The following is a 25,394-nucleotide window of genomic DNA, read 5'->3' on the forward strand; positions in this document are numbered from 1 at the left end:
TGGTACATCCAGCCCTGCTTCAGCTTTCCACAAAGTGCCTATTTAATGCTAAATAAAACACTGACATATAACTACCTTAAACAGCTGGCAAATAATTATCTACTTACACACAGTCAGATACATTAGCACTGATTTGAGGTTTTGTCCTGCTTCTGACAAATATTCACTTCACTTCTTAGAATAAATTCTGGTTAAATGCTGCATGATGTTCACCAGCTAACTCAGTCCGTCTGTTTGCTGCTGGGCAGGTAGTGTGCAGTGAGTTTATTTGAAGTGCAGCCTGCTGCCTCTGCTGGAGACCAGCTTGAAAAGAGCAGTGTGACTGAACTGAAACATTAAAGCTGCAGGTCGGGAAATGGAAACAATGAGCTGGAAGATAGGATGTAGAGCCCAGGGCAGCCGCACAGGTAATGATTCTCAGTGGGATCATAACGATGAGTGACACCTTTCACATCACATATTGTTATACAAGCCATAGTTAACGTAAGAAATACAGATATGTGCAACTTTAAAGGGTTGTTGAGTTCATCTTTATTTAGACAGTTACTGTTGTTCACTGATGGATGATAAGATGTACAGTACAGAGCTGCACAGGCCTAAAACTGAGACTTGAACCTGTCGTGTCCCTGTGTCTTTAAGGCCTGATCTGGTACTGCCAAATTTCAGACCTCAACCCAGTCGGTGACGTGAAGCTATATTATTACTTCTTTTTTTTAAAAAAAGAAAAAAAAACTGTTACTGAATTAGCTTTCAGGCTAATTAAATATGTTGGAAGCATCACAGTGAAGGAGCGAGTAAGAGAAACATTTGTCAGTAAATAACATAGTGAAATTGATCTGAAACCAGTGTGAAAGCTGACCCTGGCTGGAGGAGTTTGGTTGCAGACATGAGTCAGGACAGCCGGAGGAGGGAGACAGTGACCACAGAGATAGGAGTGGTTCTTTTTACAACTTTCCTCCTAATCACACACACACAAGTGCATCTACACACACGCACACACAGTCCGTTACTGCTGTTCACTCACTCTTGTCCTTACTGCTGCAGCTGCATAGAAGTGATTAGCAAACCAATGAGACAATCTGCAAAATGGCTCTTGCCACACACAACCGGCCCTCAGCCTGCTGACGTATCATGTCCCTCACCGAACAGTCTCGTGTTTGAACTACCACTTCAGAGCCTCTCTCCCATTCTGCCTCGTGTTTTTTCCTGACTGCGAGCAGAGTATAGTAGTAACTGGAGTGATGCGTTCGAGTGTTGTTGTTGTTTCAGAGCCCCGGGCTTTTTTTCTCTCTCTCTCTCTCCATCTGAGTAAGAAGAGCCTCCTCTTCTGGGCCCTAATGCCTGTCTGTTAGTCGATGTCACAGCAATATGACTCCACAGAACCTCCAGCTTCCCAGAGAAACAATACACTTCCTCCCACTCTACACCCTCCACCAGCCTCCTCCCCGACTGAGGAGACTGAAGACATGTGTCAGTGTCTGAGCTGTAGAAAACCATGAGCTGTGAGCTAAACCTGGTCATAAGAAGAGATCATATTCCTATTTCAAGTTTTTTTTGTCCAGCTCTGCTTTATTGTTTTTAAAGTGAAATAGATTACAACACAATCTTTCTGTTGTTTATGCTACCACCTGGGTGAAAGCAGACCCCTCTGACATCCCAGCAGGTGTGTCCAGAAGTACTCGTCATAAACTTGTCTCCTTCCTACAAGCCTGTTACATAATAGGCCGTCGGGCTCATTCTGCCCAAGGATTAGAAGTGGTGAGGAAATCTCTCAGCAAGACACAGAGGTCTGAAGTGCTGCCTGACGATTCTCCTTTTAATCAAAGTTTGGGATATTTCACAGCTCAAATATTTGCTCAAAGATCAGAGCACTGCGTACAGCACAACACAGCATGTCCACAGGTTTACAATCTTTCTCTCTCTCCCATCTTCGGGAGTTGTTACTGAGGCCTCATGTCCCTTAGGATCACATGCTAGAAAGCCTCTGCTGGTGTCCAGACCAGGCCGAACTGATGATGTCCTCCTTAGCATTGTCGACTCCAGGCTCCCATTTGTCAGTGGCAGACAGCCGTTGGCGTTTAATGCACAGGACCAAGTCCCTAAAACCTGTCGGGCTCCCCAGAGACCAGTTCCTAATGAAGAATCAGAGCAGAGATGTGGCTGTCAGTGTCTCTCCAGTCTGTGTGTCTCTGAGGATGCATGGTGTTTGTACTGTAGAACAAGATGAAGGCACCCGGGGGTTTTACTGATGCCATGCTGTTGAGGGAGGGGTTTAGCAAATCAAATGTACGCCACACATCGAGCATATGCAGCAACCGATCCAGCACGATCCGTCAAACTGACAACCCCCCCCCCCCTCGTACATTTTCTCCCTGACAGAGTGAAAACATCTCCCATCCGGATCAGTTGCTTTCTCTACGACCAGACAGAGCACAAAGGGGGAGGCGCTGTTGGACCTGCAGCCATGGCAGTGATCTGTACGGTTTGTGTCTGAGCGGAGTGGTGCCGAATGTCAGTAAATCTCCGGAGAGGGGATGGAGAGGATCTTTGCTTTCAGCCATCACTATTGTCATGACAACTGCTGTAAAGGCCTCGCCTGTGATGGCTGTTTCAGCGCTTCCCCCTGCCTCGCCTCTTGTCATGTCAGAAAGGTTCAGCCATTTCTGCACAGTGTGTATTCCTGTGAGAAATGTGCAGCCGACTGCGGCAGCATGTGATACATGCAAAGCATATTCAGCACTCATGTTATCTGCTGTGTGCAGTTTTTCATTTTTCTGTTAAGCTATTTGCCTGCCCTCTGCCTATTTCCAGTCTTCCTTTTGAATCGCACAATAGTATGACCGGCTCCACCCTCCCTTACCTCTCCCTGATAAGGGCGTACATCTTCCACAAGGCTATAAAACTTCAGTCTTGTGCTGCAGTTAGGTGCAAGGTACGGCTGAAAAGCTGTCAGTGCATCCTTGCTAAAAACCAGCATTTGCTCCTCTGCTGGTTTGACTTGTTTTAAGCTTGGGGAGAAAAGGGCAGCTCAATGCAAACTGAGAAAATGTTAGACCCCTGTTTTCCTGACGTACTGTGGTGTCACCCAGCTGAATTGCTCCGTCTTGATAGTCCTTTTTCACAGGTGACAAGTTGCCACCAGCTGCTTTACCCAGAGACAGGTCCATTAACAGATTCAGAGGCACTTTTACTGCTTAATATGGTGCTGTTGGCCTTGGTTGCTGTTGCTGTTTAAGTGGACTTACTGACTTTGGTACTCGAACATCTCCTAGATAAAACAGCTGTGTGTCACTGAAGAGCTACTGGGCTGATTCTCTGCAGAAAAAAACATCCATGTCATGCAGGTTTCATGGAGTAGCTAGAGCCCAATTTACCGCTCCTGTGTATAACTATACAGTTTATCTTAACAACAAATCAGTAAAGAAATATGAAATTACAGATGTACAGATGTCATAGGTGTTGGGTTTTCACTCATTACTGCAGCCACAGTTCAGTCCCTCTGACTGCGCTGCATTTCCAACAAGCACCACTGACATTGTTTATTGGTGGGAAGCTGGTGAGGGATCACGTCCTTGTCATTGCACTGCATTGTTGGCTGGACAGTACTTGATAGGAGTGCAAGCAGACAGTGTCAACCATCAACATCAGTGGTTCCCTGCCACGGGCCCCCAAAGGCTCCCAAGAACATTAAGAGGATGAGAAAGAAACAAGACTAAGAATATGTCAAGAATAACTCTATCACTATACACAGCTCTTCAAATGCAACAATGGAACAACAAAGCATTTGTCTTATTTACTTTTGTAATGATAATGGAGCATTACTGCCACGTTGACATTAAGAATTATAGTCACCATTTAATGTTTCCATTCTTTATGCAAAAATTTCAAAACCACAGTACACACCGGTAAATACCAATTGTTGAGGTGAAAATTACAGTCATTCCACGCCAATCAGTGACGACACACAAGTGTAAACATGGCAGCAGATGTGCTGCCCAGGGTTACCGGCAGCAGCAGTGGCAAGGAGAGGGAGGGCGGGAATATGAATATGAACGGCTCTGTGCCGCTGCTGTCAGTTATCACTGTGGCTCGCCGTCAAGCCCAGTGAGGAGAACAAAACAGGAGCTTATTCTACAGGTACCGAGTTAGTTTTCACCGACACATACCTTCACCAGCAAAGCCCAGACTGATCTGATTAATGGAGACGATCTGTACTGGAATAACATCATCTTCAAATTGTGATTATCTGGCCCGGGACAATAAACAAATCATTCAGGTTGGGACGTGGGCATTTGTGAAATTGTTTTACTTATCTTTAAATTGCTCACAAATGTGGATTGTGTGTGGATTTAAACACCCATTTGTGAGTGCCCCAAGTTACGTGCAGTTCATTGTACACATTTGAAATACACATTTTCTCTCCATACACATGGGTGTGTACAACTTTCCCGGGCCAACACTGGCAGTGGACTGAAGTGTATATAGAAAAGTGAGCATTCTCAACTGGGTCGAAAAAGTAGGAAAAAGCTAAATATATGAGGGAATTAAGTGGCAGCTTTTGCAGAGTTCCCATCAGTTAGTTTCCACTCATTGAAACTGTGTTAGTGTGTTTGTTAGAATAGCTCATATTCAGCAGTATTAAATGTGAACGTGATTAAGGCCTGTACCTGCCCAGTCATTTGCACAGTGCTCCATTAGCTGCAGAGGATTCATCAGCTCTGGATGAGAAGCGCAGAAAGGATTTGATTCCCTGATGCCTTTCCCTCTGCAGACCTGCCCTCAACGCAGCCAGCGGTTGCCATAGAGACCAGACAGCCAATCCCCTCTCCCCTTCTCAGTACAGTAGTACAGTGAGCCTTTGCATTGTATGTTGTGCAGGTCCGTAGTGAGATAATCCTTGCTTCCTCAACAAACTCGCTGTGCAAACGTACACACATGAGAGCAAACAGTTGATGGGGCAGGTGTGACGCAGCTATGTATCAAACACTTTTAAATATTCAAGTATTATTTGATAGATTTAAAGCCACAGAACGTAATACAAAATGAAAATTTGATTATATTGTATCATTTTAATTGGATTTCTTTCAGGCTTTGATTCATATAACGCAACAAAAGTTGTGCCAATTAGTCACAAATTAAAGCTTCAAATAACAAAGATATATTCAAATTTGCATTCAGATTCAGAAACTATTGAAAATGAGGAATCTACATAGTGTAGAAAATTAGTCTTTTCCTTCCCTGTTGTAGAACACAGTTGTGTCCCTAACACTAATATTGACCATATAGATGGGATTAAGTGGAGTTAATGGGTACACAGTACTAGTCTGTGTACATGAATATAGATTAAGTAGGTTAAACACAGTAGAGAGTGTGTGCTTTGGCTTCTGCTAATGAGATGTGCAGCGCCGGTTACATCATGAGACTGGTGTACGTGAGCCATCATCCCTACTGTGACCAAGCTTGAATGAGCAGTAAGCCAAGTCAGGGTGTGTGTGTGTGTGTATATATGTGTGTGTGTGTGTGAGAGTTGGTGGGTGACTGAGGGAGCCTTAACTGCATGCCAGTCCGTGTGTGCCTCAGCTTTCTGCTCTCCTGCTCCCCCAGACCAGACACAGAGGTTCCCAGCTCTGCCATGACTCACCGATGCCACCATCACTTGTGAGTACTTGTGTGAATGTTGCACGTGGGGGAGATTTTTAGGGACGGGGTGGTAGTCAAGTAAATCTGAGAGTTAGAATTTGTCACCAAAAACTTATTGTAATAGTGGATAACGTTTGGTGGATGTAGAAACATGTGCAAAGAGAGCGTGGGTTACTTTTCCCTGGAATACCAGGAATCAAATACTGATCCATTTTAGTTTTAATTTCCTTATTTTCTATCCATGTATGGAGGAAAGTGATTTTTAAAACCTTAATAATAGACAATGTATTGGGAAACAGTGTATGTGCTGCTCTTTGCATGTGCATGTGTTGTTGTTGTGTGTGTGCATGTTTTCACACCCACATACGCAGCCATAGGTTTAAACACACTCCACACAGTCTTTTCTTGCTGCACCGACAGAAGTGAAGGTGGACGGTATTTGCATAGCTCTGATGATGTCACACCGGTGGAGCTATTTTTAGAAAGGGGTCTCAAGAAGGCTGGCTTTTTTCCTCACCCCTTCCTGGAGTGTTATTATTATTCAAAGCCTTTCACCAGTGCGTCCTCTTCTCTCATTCTGTTTAATCTGATTGTTTTGGTCAATTTGAAACCTTCAATTGTTGCATCTCACCCTCGTTGTGATGCTGTTTGTGTACATTTAGCCACTTTGTGATCGTTTTCATCTAAATACACTGAAACACAGTCAAATTTTTTGAAAGCTGTAATTACAGGATCAGTGAGAGGTGAGAAACAAAGAAATGAGCCATTTGTACTTATTTATAAGCATTCATTGAATATTAATGTGTTTTATAGAAAACACTGAATTTCCTGCAGTGTAACAACTGATACAATGGATTAATGATTACTGCCTCACTGGCGATGCTAATATTTATGAAGGTGATTAATATTAATGAGAAATCTGCAAAAAATCTGGAATTATTCATGCATTCAAGACTCAAGACTCGACACTTACTATACTACAGAATTTATAATGTGGTTTCATGCATCAGGCTTATATGATATGTTGCAGGTCATTTAAAATGAAAAACTCAGCAGTCGTAGCAGGCAGCAGGATCCTTGGGGGGGCCATGCTGACCTCTTGTTAATCCAACTCCCCGTCTGTTTACAAAGCTCATTCATTAGTCCCAGGACGTTCATTAGGCTCCTTATTTTATCTGACATCCAGGGAGTCAAGTAAAAGTCACTATTTGCCGCTTCACTAATGCTGGATTGCATAAGATAGAAGGAGCCTCCATCTGTTCCACCCAAGGCTTGCCTGCGTTAAGCAGGGTTTTCATCATATTACCAAGCAGCCCCTCCCCTCTCGCAGTCAGGGCAAAGCCACAAAGCCGGGGTTTGTTCAGAGCCGGCTTCAACTGTGATGGCTGATTGTAGTAACCCACCCAAGCTGAAGGTGGCTGGTGGGAGTGTTGCCGCAAAGCTTCAGAACTTCAGAACTCATCAAAGATGTCAGCAGTGGTTTCCAGCATTATTTTTGAGACACTTGTTCCTTTAGTCTTTCAAACAAAAGTTTTTGGAGAATTAGAGAAGCTTTGAGTGACTGTAATCAGCTTCTCATCCATTTTGCACTTGCTAGGCAGAGCACTCCAGAGCTAATCCAATCTGTAGTGACACAAGGAGGTGTGGAAATCAGACTGGGGATTCTCTTCTCCCCTGACAAGCTCAGTGAGTGTTCTTACGCTATCTGAGTTTCGGTGGTCGTCCAGCTGTGTAGGAAATAACTGGGCCTGTAACGACTTGTCTTTCAGATCCTTCACATCATCGAATGATGGGTGAAGTGTTTGGTGCCTGTTGGTGTCTATGGTTGCTTTCACTTTTCAGAAGGTGGGCTGTGGCATTGGTGTTCAAACTCAATTTCTACATGTACTGGTGTTAAATTTTGTGTCATGCTCAGACCAAGCTATCTAAAGATCAGTGCCATCAATATGCTGCTGTTGAATGAAGACCCCTTATCCCCAGTTACTCATACTTTCAGAAGGAAACGAGAGAAGACAAGAGCACAAGAGAAGTCAAGTTTATTCATGTAGCACATTTCATACAACAGACAAAGACTCAGTGTGCTTCAGATAAAAAGGCAAAGGTCTTACGTGATAAAAACATAATACTATAGGTGATATTATAGTTATTATTAAAAGGGAATAATAATAATACAGATTTGAGTTTTAACAACATTCTTCAAACCAAAGTGCTTGCAAAAAGAACAATGTTTTTAGTTTGCTTTGAAGAGAGCAGCATTGTAGCAGACCTTAGTTGTGGTAAAGACTTCCAGAGAGTGGGACCATATTCACTGAAGCCACCATAAGCTGATTTTGAATTGATGCTATGGTGAAGAGACTTTTTGATCTAAGAAATCTCTTTCTGTGTGTACTTGGTGAACATGTCAACATCATAGGGAGGAGCTAAGCCATTCATAGAATTAAAAACAATGAATAGAATACAGTTAAATAGTTAAAGGAGGGCTGAGTTTGTACACTTTAGTTTTAGTTAAGACTGTGGCTGCAGCACTCTGAATGAGCTGGAGTTTATTTAACACCTGCCTTGTCAGTCCTGCAAAAAGTACATTACAACAATCTAGTCTGCAAGAAGTAAATGCATGAACCAGAGACCAAATCTGACGTGAAGCATCTGACTTCAGATATATCTGAGATCATAAAAGCCAGTCTTTGAGATATTTGATGTGCTTCTGGAGATTAAGATCAGCAGCAAAGAGCAAATCTGGTGCTTCAAAGGTTTGGGACCTAATAAAAGAATCTGTTTTGTCCTCATTTAGCTGTAAAAGTGTTTGGACATCAAATATCTGAACAATGAATTAGGTGGTTCACTGGGCTAAGGTTGTTAGCAGAAACAGATATGTATAGAATGGTCATCAGCAGAAGAGGGATGTGAAATATTGTATTGCTGAATGATGGACCTAAGTGGAAAAAAAAGGAAAACCATAAACAGATTAGAAACATTTTATGAGTCAAGCTGATGTCAAATGTGAAATTGGAGTTTATGATGTAACCAACCACACCACGATGGAATAATGATTTTTTTTCTTTAGCAATTTCTTCAAATTTTGTTTTTTCAGAAGTGTGTAACTTTGAAAAGAAGAAATTATTAAATTCTTCCTCTTTCAAATAAAAAGTTGAATTTCTCTACAATAAAATGAGTGGTTTTCCAGTTTAATGCACTTTTGTTGCTGCATCCTTATTTGGTCTGGTATGTAGTGGCTAACGTTAGTTAGCAAGGTTTACACAGACATAGCTAAGTCACTTTGCTTTATTTATAAATTCCTTTCTACTTGGACAACTGCCACATTTGGCATTTTCCCTTATTCTGTTATTGTTACTGTGGCCATAGAGCAGCATCAGCATTTATTTTGAGCTGTTTCGGTCACACAACCAACATGTCCAACAGACCCTCTCCTTTTAGCTCTGTTTTGTCTCCACCAATTCTTGAGAAATATATGTGACTCTTCAGCCTCCAGATTTTTCTTCAGCTGTCCGCTGCTTGTGGTAACAGAATTCTGTTTTGGATTGTCACAGTGACAGACTCTTTTCAAATTACATGTAGTGTACAGTTGGTAATACAAAATGTCAATTGGTGCAGTTTTAAAAACGAACACCAGACCAGAGTCTTGAATTAATGGACTCATGTTGCGTAAGCATTTCTGATCTAAGTCTTGCTTTATGATTACAAAGTATTTTCTGGGTTTGTTTTCTTTGGGTTTTGGTCGGTACATGATGCAGTGTTTGGTGGTGCTGTGGTGCACTTCTACAGTCGTTTCGACCGCATTTATCTTTTCACTCAGTCAACCAAGCAGTGATAATATCGCAACATGTTTCCAAACAAAATGATGAAGTAATTAATGTGTAAGTACTCTTCAGACAAGTGCTTAACAATTAGACTCAATTGACTGTTAATTATTGAATAACTATTCTGTCATACAGTGAATGGAGGGGATGAGGTTGATATAGGGTCTCTCATTTATCTTACTGTCTGTCTTAACTGTGTGTGCATATACAGTATCATTCTTCATGACAGCAATATCAAATACAGCAGCGAGAGCTGCACCGCGGTGTTCTCGATTGATTGATTGGATTTAATAGGAAACTTCTTTGTCAGCGTGTTTCCACAGAGCAAACAGGACCTTTGGGTATCAACATTGTTTCCCATCAACTGCTATCAGATAAATCTCCCCACTGATGTCTGCCCACTTGTCTATAATGAATAGGCCACTAAAATATTTAGGGAGCCCTCCTAATTAAAGTTTAATGCCTTACTCACTGTGCACCTTTACATCTTGGAGGATGACTGTGGCAAACAGCCACTGTGCATCGTTTTTAAACTGTCAGGGAAAATGACTAAATCATGAATTCATAAACGCTGCTGATCTCCAGGTCCCATCCTCAATGTTGTTTTCATGGTACATAAACAAAAGCAAAGAGCCTTAAAGGAGCTGAATAGAGCTCAAATTTGCCCTGCTGTTGTAGCCTCAGTGCTATGCAGTGGGAGATCAGTGTGTATTCAGCATGCAGCAGAGTTGCTGTTGTTGTTGGGCACAGTGATATAAGACCTCTGCAGCGCATGGGAGGCATGGCTGTTTTTAGCAGGCAGTAGTAATTACAGCTGGAAATTGTCAGATGGCACATGAGACAAGAGACACTGCCGCTAATTAAGAGTAACCTCATATGAGCGTTGTCATCATGTGTGTGAAGAAGCCATAAATAGATCAGGCTTTTTATTCACTCTCCTGCCACCACTGTTTGTGTTGAATTGATCTAATTGTGAAGTCTCTTTCATGGCAGAGCTACGGAGCGCAGCTGAGAGTATCAGAGATCAAAGCGGCCGCGCTCTTCCATAAATCTGCATGGAGGTGAGCTAGCAGCAGGCAGCTAGCCCTGCCGCACTAAACACACAAGCTGTACCTGTAAACACATCTCCACAGTGATCCAGTCTCTGTGGCTGTGCAGTCAGACTGGAACTGTCATTTATTGGCTGTACTTGCATCTAGGGGGATAATGTGATGGGCTTTGCTGTCGATTGCAGTTGACTGTCATACCCAGACCAGGCTGTCTGGGCAGATGACAGCATCATGAAGTATCATAACTCTGTTCTTTCAGCAGACAAACACTGATCCTAGATATCACATTACATTATGCTGTAATACTGAGACAATATGTTTATTATCCGATTAGTTAATGAACAAAAATTTAATCAGCAGCAGTTATTGCAGTTGATTAATATTTAGGTCATTTGTCAAAGAAAACTTTTCACTGGCCCCATCCTCTCAAACATGCAGATTCACCTCCTGTATTTGAAATCACCGTAGGTGGAATAGTTTTGAATTTGTCACCTGTTGGTTTGGCGAAACAAGCCATTTGAAGATGCCCCCTCAGCAGAGGTGCTCGCAGAGGAGATGAGGGGTAGCTTAATTATTAATCGCAGGTGCTAAAACAAAACCTAACATGATATGCTAATGGTGGGTGTGTTTAGTTATACTGCCATGAAAGGAGGCTCTGATCCTCAAAGCAGCATTACGTGCTTCAGTGAGCTGAAGGCTGACACTATATTTCTGCAGGAGTATTTATGCATTCATAATGTACAACACCCAGTGCAGTTAGATTAATGGCATGATCATGTTGTGTATATGACATTATAGGAACAGACACTACACAACCATCACATTCAGTGGAACAACACCACGAGTGACAGGAATGCAAACTGGACCGAGCTGTGTAGACCAGGTCACACTCCACTGACTAACAGCCAGCATGACTTATAATTATTATTATTTTATTTATATTACTTTACTATATTGAGTAATCAATCATTTTTTTCTGACCAATGGTCCACAAGATATTCACAGACAATAAATCAAATCATCAGATACTCACATTTGAGAAGCTGGAACCAGAGAGAGGTTTTGGAGATTGTTCTTTAAAAAAACAATTTCAATTGGTTTAAATTCAAGTAATTTTCATTTGATTTGCTGATTAATATATCGGCTTAACATTTCAGCTCTGGTTGAAGTACTGGTTGGTTCCAGCCATGCCTTTGATGTACAGTGTGTTTCAGCTAAACCAGGTGTCCAGTGGAGATGTTTCCAGATGAAATAAGTTTATTTTGTAATGTTAATGATTAATGTACATAATTATTATAAAAAGTTTGAATAATATATGAATAGAGGAAACCTTCCTGTGATGTTGAGGTGCTGAAACACACTCTGCTGCCACCTCTGCATCTCTGCAAGGACCTTATATAGAACATTTTTCACTATTTTCTACCATTTCAAAGCTTTAACCACTGATCAAAGTGATAATAAAAATAATCACCAGTTGCAGATGTGAGCATGTTTGTCAGTGCCATATTTTCCTCGGTGGTGGTTATTGGAAGCGCTCATGTTTGCCTGTGTATTTGTCTTTTATCTCCAAAAGTTACACACAGATTTGGGTGATATTTGGCAGAGAGATTTCCCTCTGCTTGATTAGATTAGATTCCGGCTGTGATGCTGCTGCTTTCAGGTGCTGGTTTGGAAAAGCTGCCATTTGGGACTTCCAAATTGGCTGCTCACTGAGGCTTCAGCTGTGTCTGGGTCTGTGATCTAAAAAAAAAACAAAAAAAAAACATTGCATATGGTTGACGTGTGAGTTTAAACTCTGCTTTGCATCGTACTCCAGTGCCATGGACTTGGGACATAAATCTTTTTCCTTCAGTAGTGAGATGGGGGGGGGTTCTAAAGTATATGAATTGGAAGATGAAAATCATAACAGAATAGATATGAGATGAGGTGAAGCCGGTGTTTACAGTACATGATATATGGCTCTGCCTGCTGAGCAACCAGGATGTGTTGGAGATTAAAACTGATTAAATTCCCTATCAAAGTCAAAGATCTTGCAGAAATAAATTGATTTTGTCAGCATAAAAAATGAGAATCACACTTGTGTACTCACATATTTTGGCACAGGATGCTGGGTCCTATCATATCCTCAAACCCACGAGTATGTGGAGGAATACAGAGAAAAGTGATGTCTTGCTGCTTCTCAGTGACTGTGAGGGCAGTTTTCAGTGGGCCTGAAGAAACTGGGTCTGCATACAAAACAACACTATGTACATAAGAGAAATTCCTGAAGGACTGTGTGGAGAGTGGGAGCACAGGTAGTTGACCTGCCCAGAAGTACAGTGGCCTTGCAGGGACATTAACACTGAAAACTCAATAAGATAAAAACCCTCCAACTGCAATGACAGCTTCACATGTGGTTTGGTTGGAGTACTCAGCAGAAAGTAGTTCTCATTGAGGTCTGTGGGATATCATGAATGATCGGGTCTTTGTGCTTGGAAGGACACACTGTTGTTGAGCCTTTTGACCAGTAGCGTTAATTGTATCTGACAAAATCAAATGAAATCTATGACTAGACCAGGTGTGAGAAAAACAAGCTTTACTTGTGTGTGTGTGTGTGTGTGTGTGTATTCATATCTGGTGTACCATTCAGGCAATAACACTTGTTGAAATTTAATGGAAAACTATTGAACTATTGAAGTAAAGCTGGAAAATAATGTTTAAAAAAGGAAAAAAAATTAATAAATGAAAGTTTTTATGTCTGAGCGAGTGTCAAAGTTTTGGTTTCAGAAATGGGCACAATGTAAAAAGTCAGAATGAAGATGAAACTATGTGAGTGGTGTTTCCTACATTTATAGGGCAATTACATGATGATGACATTGGTTATGGCATCATAAGAAATAGAAATTCTGCACTGTCTTTGATGCAGTATCTTCACCTTTCATTAGTACTTTCAGTACGCTGTATTTGTACCTTTATTTGCTGATTCAAGTTCGATGTTCAACTGCAGCATCTTTTTTTTTTAGAGAATATTGTCTGTAAATCAACATAAAGCATTTGTTTTTTGTAGTATGCAGAGAAGGTAGTGATCTTCTCAGAACTGCAGATACTTGGCAGAGCGCTCAATCCTGCCCAGACGGTGCTGTTTCTAGTTTGTAGTTTCTGGACCATATTTTCCACTCAGCGTAGCACAAACAGAACCATGTGCATGCCCACTGTCTGCAGCCATGTCTTCTTTTCATTTTCAGTTTGATGATTTTTGTATATGTGGCTTAACCACACAGAAGGTGCAGCGTGTTAGCAGAGCAGCAGCAGCAGTATCTCCAGGGCTCCATGTGTGTCTACACAGGAGGCTTTCAGGCACACTGCTGAGTTGTAGGTCGCCCACGCTTTGGAAAGCGGTCAGAGCTGTGGTTATGCTTATAAAATGCAGGGAAATAGACTCGGAGTGTAAAAATACTCTTACATGTGTACAGCTGTCACACAGCCTGTGCAAACAGCTGGATTCAATCAGATAGAAGTGTGTCTGCTTTGAGCCCATGGTCATGACTAAAGGGAACCATGATGAGCAAATTTACATTTTGATCAACTCTGAGCTTTTCTGATGTGATGACATGAGCTGAACAGTCAGAGATGTTTTTGTGAGTAAACAAACTAAGATTGTAAAAGTTGGCAGTAAGAGAAAGAAGATTCAAATCCCCAGTGGAAATTACATCCTCAGGTCAGAGAATATCAAACGCAACTTCAAAATATGGAATGAAAGTTACATTTGCTCCTATCATGTGTGTGTTTGGGTATTTTGATCATGTGTCTGCTGAGAATTTTCCTTATGGATTTACATTTTTAAAAAAATCAGTATTAAGTATCTAAAAGCTTCTGGAGGTTTGAGGAACATTCTCTTTTTCCACAGCAAAGTTTGGCTTGTTATAGTATTTGGACCTTTTATGCACAGGCTGAAGAAATAGTTAGCTATATAAACATAAACACTGCTATTTAAATATGTCATGTGTCATCTTTAGATTGTTGCCACATGATTTCTCATTGACTCTCGTTATTTGATACGTATCCCAAAATGTGATTGATAATTAAAGTGTGGTAGTCAGTCCTCTATGTATTCACTGTAATTTAGCTGATAGAGCTGATTTAGCTGATTTAGTTTATAGAGTGACAAAGTCCACATCAGGAGGAGGTTGTGGTGGATGGATGGGTCAACAAAACACAGGAGTATGACAGGGGGAGAACGGTGTTCGATTCCCATGTGATATTCCGTCCCTCCAGGACCTGTACGCCTCAAGGACTCTGAGGCGTGCAGGGAAGATTGTAGCTGACTCCTCCCACCCTGGACACAAACTCTTTGAGACACTCCCCTCTGGCAGGAGGCTGCGGTCCTTCAGGACCAAAACCTCTCGTCACAAAAATAGCTTCTTCCCATCTGCTATCAGCCTTATCAACAAGGCTAGAGAGCCCCACTGTTGCTGATCAATTGCACCAATCACCAGAAAAAATTCCTTGTATGTGAAAACATACTTGGCAATAAAACTGATTCTGATTCTGATTCTGATTCTGATTCTGATATCCATGACTGTTTGACAAAGTTAACCACCTTGTTATTATTGTAACCATGACAACAAAGATTGTCTAATGTTGAGGAAGTACTAATTTTGACCCACATCACCTAACCAAGTAGTTCTAGTGCCTAAGTAAATCATGACACTTTTATGGTAACCATGGTGACTGCTCTTTGTACAGTTTGCCTATTTATTATTGTAACTATGACAACCAAGGTCAGGAAGGCTTGCCACTGTAGGTTGATTTAGTTTGTTGTATGGTCTGAGAGGGTGTTGACTTGACGGTTACAGAGCATTTTGTGCAGGAAGCAGCTTCAGTCTTGCAAAAACACATCATGCAGCCTCAGCTGTATGGTGATTGCTCCCAGAGACATGACTGATCAAACAGCAGTGTGGAAGTGATAGATACCACCCTCACTGCTCTCTTCACCTGCTCGTGTCTTCTGATTTACACTATTTCTGAAGAATCCATGTTAGATAAGGATACCTCTTCACAGCAGGGGGGCTACTGTGATAAACCAGGCCTGATTAATGATTTGTTGACCTTCTTTATTTCTTCATTTCCTCAGTCACAGTATGAGATTCTGTATTTGTTCTGAAGCATGCCATTAAAAGGCTGTGCTGGGTGCAGTCAACGGATGAGAGGTTGAACAGTGTGGCTCCACTGACATTTTGCTTCACCTTTCATCTCGTTCGTGGCGTCGCCTAACACACTTGCCACTCAAAAGTACTTCAAAGACGGGATCAGACCAGTGAGGCTCCAGTTCAGCCTGCCTCAGGCAGCAAGAACACAGAGAAATGTGCCGGGAGGCTACAATACAGCATCTGCTAAGAACAACACCTGTCATCCTTAAAGATGAAAACTCAACCTAAACTGCATTTTAATAATCTGAAGTGCTGTAATTATACCAGCTGTATGTGATATACAGAGGTGGAAAGTAACTAAGCAGATGTATTCAAATAATGTTCTTATATTAATGCTGCCACGTACTATTACTCCACTATAGTTCAGAAGTAAATCTTGTACTTGTTTAATTGTGATTTCACATGCAAAGTCAATTGTAAAAGAAGAAAAAAACATGAAAACTACAAGAGTAAAAATAACAGCTAATCAGGTAGTAGTCAGGGGTTGGGGGTGACACTTGTTACCTGTTGCGTTGTGCTTTCTATGCTTCTCTGGGAAACAGGAGAATACTAGGTAAACTAGCTTGTGCCATCTGAGTGGAACGCAACAGCATCATGGGTCGTCCCAGCTGCTGTTTAAAGGGACACACAGTAGCTACTGAGCTAACTAATGCTGTGTGGACTTGCTGAAAAAGAGAAAAATGCCTTGGATCCGCGTTCGTCATCTACACAGAGTAGTAGCTCTCTACAGGAGCTGACAGCGAGTCTCCCTGCAACGCCGGCTCTCAGCTGTCACTCAGCTGATGCCATGGGAAATGCTGAGGCTACAGGCTGAGATGCTGTTTCCACAGATATGTCGTAAAACAGTTTTAAAGAATATGAAAAAATGTACACAACACCTATAGTTTTGTTACCGGCTGGGACTGCGTGGCTTTTCACCTTAATTGTAAGCTAGATCAAAACGAAGGGGGTCGGGTTTGAACATGGGTGTTGTGAACATGTTGACATGTTGTTGTGACACAAGAGTGACGAGGAGTAAGATTCCAGTTCAACTTGAATGCATCAGTAATACTGACAGGAGCCATTCTGGTGCACAATGAGCACTTTTCACTGACACAGTTTACTGATGATACATCTGTGATTTTCTCTGATGACTGACAGTTGTTGAGGATTTGATGCACTGCCAGTAAACTTTAACAACTATTTCTAGGACAATAAAATGTTAGTTACCATTAACTAACATTAAAAGTTTGGCATTTTCTGTGTTTTTCTATAAAACAGAAGGTAAAAACACTCCAAAAATACGACAGTAAGAGAAAGTGGTCCATAGGTCAAGATATTGTAGAATAACACAGCTCTAATAACAGTTAATATTTTATGTTTGCTGGTTATTACACAAACACATTACATTAATAAATAGTTTTGCCATGGATTCCTTAAAATGAAAATGTCTCTGCAACATTTTTTGCATATTATGCCCCAACAACAACAACATATTGTGTGTATATATGTAACCTACTGTGTGCTATTGACCTGCTGTTAATATCAGTAATAATAATATCCATTGCAGTCAGTTACAGTTACATCATTAATTTGAAGAGCGTTCCTATGAAAAATTAGCAAACGCAGTTGGTGTCACTGATGTTTAGCACTAAGCTCTCACTGAAGCACACTGACAAGTGTGACCACACCTCCGCTGATGTGTTTACACACAGCTGGTCTTTAGGGCAGGAATCCACTAGAGGGAGCACAGCTCTAAGGCTTTACTTATGTGCTCCTTAGAGCAGATTAATCCTCAGATGACCGGGAGGCTGCAGTGGTCGATGGAGATAAGCAGCATCTGAGAGAAAGCTGCAAACACTCCCTAATGCCGACTGCCTCGAACAGTAATGCTGTTCGCATGGCTCAGTGGTCCAGGTTAAAACACAGTCTCTCGGAATAAATGCACTGTCCATCATAACAAAAGGTGGTATTTTCTTTGTTCTCCATCGTCCCTGTAGTTCATGGCTTTGTGTTCTTCTTATTCTGCGTGGTGTAAAGTTACAGTAAAGTGGACAGAGTGGCCTGGATGGAGACTTTTCTGCCTTTTGTTCACAAACACACACCACAGCTGAATCATTTCTAAATATTATAACAGCATGAATTAGGTGTGAAATAAATTATAGTTGATCAGATGGATCTCTGAGGAGGATAACAACATTAAAGCTGTAAGAGGAGTAGGAGTTTTACAGGTTGCAGAGACAATAATTAGACATGACACTATTTACTCTGTTCATCTTCATAGACCACGAACAGAGCAGCGACTTTAATACGTTTTACTTACTGCCTTAGTAAAGATATTGGTGTAGAAGAGAGAAGATAAACAAACGCTGAGAACCTGCTTTCAATTAGTGACATGAAAATAACTGATATGTTTTAACCTGTTACCAAAGCTCTTTTTTCCTGTACCATCCATTATGAGTTCAGAAGAAAGAGCACAATTATAGGCTTCAGTGGTGGAATGAGTGTGCAATGAATTGATTAGTCAGTGGAGAGAAAATAAATCCTTTATGTCATGAATCAGAGGTGCTTCTGCAGTTTGTAGTTCCAGCTCCTTTAATGTGAGGCTCTGCTGCCTTTCCCTGTTTTTGTTAACTCTTGGTTTGGAGGTTTGGACTGTTGATTAGACAAAAGATGCTGTTTGGATACAGAGACTTGGACTGTGGGAAAGTGTAATTCTCACAATTTTCTGACAGCTGTATATAAGTGTATATAAATGTAATTTGTAGGAGACATATATAACATGTTGATATATGTAGTTAGTTGGATATCTTGGGTTTTGGACATTTTTAGATGTAACTTTTTAAGCTTTTTTGTAAGCTTTTCGGAACTGTTTCCTGCCTGTTGACCTTAAAGGTCCCATACTATAGAAAGTGAGATCTCTGTGTCTAGGTTCTATATTAATGCTGTGAAAGTATCAAAGTGCTCAGTCCACAGAAAAATGCACAAAGCCTGTATTCAGAAACTGAGCCTTAAAGCGAGCCATCAGGGCTTCAGTCAACGCTCTGAGCCATGCCCCAAGCCCCGCACACCTGGACCCACCATCCAATCTTACAGGCAGTGTTTACTGAAATCTGTTATATTTTTATTCGATCACTCAGAAAACTCCTGTTGTTATTAGAGCTCCAGAGAGAAGCCTGGGAGAGGAGGTAAGCAGTAGTAAAGTAACACTACACTGAAACCACAAATATATCCTATTATAGATATCAAAACCTCAAATAAAGCAACAGAAAAGTGTAAAACATAGGACCTTTAAAAATATCATACAAATGACCTATTAAATAAAAATAATCAGATTATTAAAAATGAAAATGATCATTAGTTGCACCCTTAACAAGGAATTAAACATCCATTCAAATTAAGTTTTTGTTCAGAGTTGCAGGGCGTTGATCCTGAACTTTCCCTTCTGTATTGCATGAAATATGTCATGGGTCCACCCATGTGGTGAACTTCTTCATCTGCCAGAATGTGACAACTCCTCCCTAGCCCAGAGTGACAAGCCAGGCTAAAGAGAGCTGTTAGGAGTTTCACAGGGAGCTTTGTCGTAAGCTTCTGTCTTTAGACAGAAAGGTCTTCAGGAAGGGCTCAATCCTCCAGGCAGAGCCTGAGCTGGGACCACAGCTGAGGCAGCTAGCCATCAATCAATGTCTAATGTAGGACACATGAAGACATAATATACAGGTCCTCCTCCTCCTCTTCCCACTCATCACTCCTGCTCAGACCTCAGCTGGCTCCGTGTGGCCTCACAATAGCTGCAATTACATGGATGGCTGTCCCTCGGGTGGCAGTGGGCTCGTGGGAGCAGTTAGGGCCGAGCAGGGATGCTGCGAGCCATCTTTATTGGTGTCCCCAGACTAGACTGTAAAGGTGACGATAAAACCAGCACTGGCTGTTCATCACTCACTTCCATCTCTGCAGTGAGAGGGCCTTATTCCTTGTGGGGAGTTAACACAGCCTCCAGGCATAGCAGGTGAGCGGGGAACACACCCCATATCTGACAGTAAACACTATATGATGCCGGAGAGCGAGGCCTTTAATGAACTCTGACGAGGAGCAGGTCAGGGTCGAGGTGCCCCTCAGATAATGGCACCAAAGTGTCATCCTCGCTCTCACACTCCCTCAGTCACGCCTGTGAAGCTTAGCCTCAGATTCAGAGGAAACACGGCATCAAGCTCTTATCTTGATCGTGTCATGCAAATTTCTGACTGCCTGTAAACTCGCCAACAAACTGTTTCTTCAGATGCCTACCCGAGACCTGAATCTGTAGAGAAAATGTAGGTCACTTGGTAAACTGTTAAATTTCCATGAGGATAAACAAGATAATGGGATCTGTTCTGCCAACTGAATCAGCAGAACAGTGAGGCTGCTGGCAGAGGTTTGCTGATGGTTTTCTCGAGGAAATACAAACCGCTGTATTTTTCCAATAATCAGGTCCTGCTGCAGTGGGACGGAAGCATGTTCTATAAACAGGACTAGTGTGATGTATGATATATGGGAAGAACAGCATCACGTTTGTTATAGTTTCTTCTTTTTCTGTCCCTGGATTAGATTGGGCTAAAAGTTAGAAGCAGTGAATTTTTATGATCAAAGTAACAAATATTTCCAACCATCTGCCTTTTTTTTTTGTAAGCTTCTCTCTGATATTGACATCTTCAAATGTGCTCATCAGCAACATCCTAACAACCATTTCACTAGCCCAGCAGGGGCTGGAATAAAATGTTACTGTTCCACTCCTTCTTGTTCGGTTTCTGTCTGGGCCTCATGTGGTTGTGTGTGGTTACCAGTTTCAGCTTATGCTGAGGCTGTAGAGTTTTCTTCACACTTCCATACAACAGGGACTGCAGCTTGGAATGAAATCTTGTGGCACCAATTGCTTTTTGTAGCCTTTAGTTTGTGAATAGATGCACAATATCTTCCAAAACCACGAATACTTATAATTGTAGAAAGATGGCAGTAGTAGGACGCGTGGGCCAGGCCCGGCAATAGTTACAGTTGAAGGTCCTATATTGTATCAAGGGAGATTTTCATAAGATAAGATAAGAAAGATAAGAAATACTTTATTTATCCCTATAGGGAAATTCACAATTATCCAGTAACTTGTTCATGTATTGAGTCTATGTCATTATCCACTGCCTTTGTATGAGTTGTTCAATAGTCTAATGGCAGTGGGAACAAAGGATTTCCTGAACCTCTCAGTCCTACAGTGCAGAGAGATAAGAGGTTGGCTGAGGAGGAGAAGAAAAGAGATGTAAAACTACATCGAGATGTTTTTGGTACTTAAAACCTCAAATATATCTTCTAACAGATATAAACACTTCAAATAAAACACTGTAAAACTGTAAAATAAGAGACCTTTAACAAGGAAAATTCTGCTTATTGTCAGCATAGGTGTTTTTCGCTGCAAGCACATCCTCTATAATGGGCCCTCCAGAGGACAACTATCTGTATCAAGTCAAGTAAAGATTTTATTAGTATAAGTTTCTATCCAAAGATCATCCAACCCAGTAGAATAACAACACATAGCACAACTTTAATTGATCATGTGAACATGCGAAACTGCTGGGGCTCTTAAAGTGGATTAAATTAAATGAAATAATGTTGATACTGAAAACGTTAATGCAGTTCATAATTTCTTTCTGGCAGCAATGAATTAATTCTATGAGAACAATTGCCCCTGAAGGAGTTACAGTGACAGACAGTATAAGGACAAACCCTGGATTACTGAAGGTTTATAAAAATGCATGTTAAAGGGAAAAAAAACTGAGAGATAATGATGACAATGAAAGTGACATGTCTTAAAAACAAACTATGATGTTGTAAACAATAAAATTACAGAATATCTTAATCCTCGGTCAACATTCTTGATAAATTTCAGTGCAAGAACTGAGGCTATTAAATGTTTGTTTTACCTAAACCACTGTACCTATGATCATTATTACTAGTTAGAAGTCCTTAACAGTGACAGACATGAATGGGACGAGCAAACTTCACGACTTATTTGGAAAAGGAAGAAACCAAGGATTAGATATAACACTTAAACCATCAGTAAGGAAAGAGGTCGAGTGCCACTCCTGAACCCCAGAGATTATTACCTTTCTGCCAAAATGAAATCTACAATTCTCTGGTGTGACAGTGGATACGAGGCCATGTGGAAGGAGATGGGAGAATATGTAAGGATTTTCCAGTACAAGCAATGACTGGAGGTGAGAGGTTGGTAGCAATTTGTCAGGAAGATTTAAATCCCTTGGTTTCATTTACCCTGTCTACCTGGTTTTATGTTATAGAGAAATTAAACTTGGGACTCAGTTAATGGACTCTAGGTCTGAGTAGTGGATGTGTAGAGGAAACACTGCTGACTGTAGAACAAATTACAAAGCTTTCAAATACTACGAGAAATTACAACTTGGAAAAGCAGGTTTGTATTTTTTTTTAGTCACGCTGATACTAAGAAAAGGGCAAAAATGAGACAGATACAAAACCTAATGGAATAATACAATTGATTATGCAGGCATACACTGGTGGTTCTCAATCAATAATTCCAAACCTTTACAAATAGCAGAAGAACTAATCCAAATTATATTACAGAGAGTTGGGGAAGAGGAACTACATGATAAAATAACCCCCCGACAATAGGAGGACATGTTTGAGGCTGTTTTATTTCTACTTGCTCTATTTAATTTTCTAAGTTGAAAACGTATCAAGCATCACTAAGCCATACCTGCTGGAGGAGCTGTGGGTGTGTGGAAGCTGACCACTGCCCACATTTTTTGGGCCCGTTCAAAAATTCTAATATTTTGTGAGAATGTCTGGAGGATTACACAGCAAATCCTGGGTCTGCAGATTTTATTGACATGCCACATGACATATCACTTTGTTTGAGTGACCTGCCAGAGGAAATAGAAAAATGACAAATACCTTTTGAAAATATTCACTGCAGCAGAAAAAAAAATCACTCATATTGCAAGATGGTAAAAAAAAAGCAGCTGTCTGTGCTTGGATACAATGTGTGGATGCTGGTTTGCATCTGCACATTTGCATCTTAAAATGTTTTCTTCCCTGGCTCACGCCTCATCCCTTCAAGTTGATGTGGCATTTTTTCCATAATTCTGCTGACAAATAAATAAGAGCCGTTTTCAGTACATTCATAGTGCTATGTCTTAGACCCTGACCTGCTTGAGGTACTAGATTGAGAAACCGAAGCAAGTTGAAGTTTGCAAATTGAAGCAAAGCTCAGCTGGAGTGAAGGGCTCGTCCCTCCTCAGTTGCCAAATGTATTCTGCAGTTATTACCATAACGCTTTCCTCCAGCACATTTAGCTAAAGCTCACAGCTGGGTGCAGGAAGAGCTAGCCCCTGGTACAGCCAACAACTTGCTCAGTTTTATAGATACAAGACATCAGCTTGTTTTGTCAGTCTGATGTCTCATGATTTGTTTGTAAAAAAAAATATATATATATAGGGGATTTGATCATCATCTTTTTTTTGATTGAATCCTTGATGAGAGTTTCCGCTATGGGGCTCAAACAATAAAAATGAAGCAGTGCTAATTAATTTGGTAAATAAATTCTGGCATGAGATTTCTTTTGTCTACCCCAGGGTAAAAGAGGTGTTCAAGCATGGGTTACATCTCACTCTCCCTGCATGCAGACCTCGGGCTGTAGAAAACCACATGATAGATGGTCCCTCATTTGGTTGCACCGTCTGCTCAGTAATGTGCTGGTGCCCCCCCACTGCACGCCGGGGTGGGTTGGCCCCCTCAGACTGTCAGTGAGACAAAGGAAAGTGTTTACACTGGTCCTTAATGAGGCGAGAGGAACATGTGTGGCCAAGTCCATAACCTATCCTCTTGTGGCACTGGATGAATTCAAAGGAAATTACTTGTACTGCACCACCCTAAACTGCTGCTTAAACTGGAACTGACGCCATGGACAGTGCATTTAAAACATTACATTGTGACAACCTGTACTGAGAAGCTGTTTGCATTTTAAAGGAACACTCCACTGCTTTTACACAAGTTCATCTTGTCACAATGAGCACTACTCAGCCTATGAGAACAGTGCTTGAAAAATAACCTTGATTATGTCACCAGGGTTATTTCAACTTGGGCTTAGAGGCTGCTCATTTTTATCTGAAGCTCTATCTTACAAAGTGGGGGCATGAAACTGAAAATATCTGAGCATTTTCCAGACTGACAGGATCTCGCACTGTTGTGTTGAATTATGGGAAATGTCTTGAGGGCTTAGCCTATAGATGAATCCAACGGCTGATTTATGTGTTGCACTATAAGCACTGACAGCAGTGTTTCAGTGTCACAGTGGAAATCAACACATTTACACCATACAGGGAGCAGGACATGTTTGGGTTAATCATGGTTGACAGACCAGTTGTCCAGACCAGATCAGAGGGGCGGCCCACCACCGTCCATGTGTCCTCGGTCATTTGCCAGAAGGCCACCTAGAATATGTTCAAGATGTGAGGATTTAATGAAAACGTATGGGGAATGGAGGTTTGGGTTCATGGAACAGAGACATGTGGTTTTTACTTTCTATTTTTTACCAAAGTCTCAAGACTAAATTTCCATTTTATTAAAGGAGCTATTTGTAAATTTTGCTATTGCTACATAGCAAGCGTTAGCATTAGCAATTGTTTACTTATTGATCTTGCCAAGAGCATCAGCCATCTTTGCATTTTCAATAAAGAGGTTATAATACGCCCTATGAGCAGAGCTACTTCAGGTATGCAATAGTGACGTGACAGGTCAAGCAGGCCAGGGCTAACCAGTTAGCATGCTAACTTCAGTAGAAACATGCTTGTTAACCCTTGTAAACAGCTGTTATTGCTAACATTTGCTTTGTGGCAACTGGCAAAACTCACTTATAACTCCTTTAAATTTTGTAGACTATGAGCTTCCTTTTAATTACAATTGGTTACTATATTTTCAACATACAAGCAGGATGTCTTAGACAGAGTCAGACAAGTAAGGTGCGACCGCAGTCCAGTAGCTTGTCTACCTGCCTCTACAACCCACATTCGTCTTTACTTTGGAATAAAAGGCAGAGTATTGCTGCATCTGCAGCTTTGATTTTGATGGGTCTTCATTAATTTCTCTTGTGAATCCCTCAACTTTATGGATGTGAGGTACTAAATCCCCTTTAACATCCCTGTCAAGCTGTGCAGTCCATATTCATTCACAGAAACACTCTAACATTACAGTGTTCTGCTGACTTTAATTACTGGAACACTATATTGCTTTAGTTTCATTAGTCTTGGTTCAATCAGCTGGTTCAGCCGTGTAACACAGAATGAGATGGGACTTTGTGTTTCGGTCTGCACAGTCTTATAAAATTTCCTCTGCCGTTGTCATGACTCACAGCCTTTTACAAAATGCTGTCTGTTCTCACTTCAAAGCAGCGTGCCAGGCTGAATAATTGCTGTATCGTTTCACGCAGCTCCCCACCCCACCCTGGCCCGTGGTGCCGTGAGCTGACGGAGCCAGAGCTGAAAGCTGTAGCGGCGCTGGTCTCAGGTCCAGCATCCATTTCAACATCTCTGCCAGGATGTTACTGACATCATCCTGGTAGACAGCAACAACACCCATCCAGCAGTGATATCTGTATTAAACAGTGTGTGACCATGGCACTCTGATGTGACAGGGTTTGTGTATCTTCCCTGACAAGTTGA

The 25,394-nt window shown here is 41.3% G+C and overlaps 1 protein-coding gene across 3 annotated transcripts in view; it reads left to right on the forward strand.

Moving 5' to 3' along the window:
- Nucleotides 1–25,394, forward strand: part of iqsec1b (IQ motif and Sec7 domain ArfGEF 1b) — a 202,997-nt gene that overhangs the window by 100,647 nt on the left and 76,956 nt on the right. Inside the window, exon 4 of one of the 3 annotated variants that reach the window (XM_071495639.1) lies at nt 5,605–5,658. The exons of the other annotated variants lie outside the window; for them this stretch is intronic. Within the exon in view, the coding sequence (XP_071351740.1) occupies nt 5,605–5,658 (54 nt within the window). The remainder of the gene's footprint in view (nt 1–5,604; nt 5,659–25,394) is intronic. 3 annotated transcript variants of the gene reach the window in all.

Source organism: Trachinotus anak, unplaced genomic scaffold (genome assembly GCF_046630095.1).
Source record: "Trachinotus anak isolate AG129_WGS33_773 ecotype Australia unplaced genomic scaffold, CSIRO_AGI_Tana_v1 ptg000013l, whole genome shotgun sequence".
Classification (NCBI taxonomy): domain Eukaryota; kingdom Metazoa; phylum Chordata; class Actinopteri; order Carangiformes; family Carangidae; genus Trachinotus; species Trachinotus anak.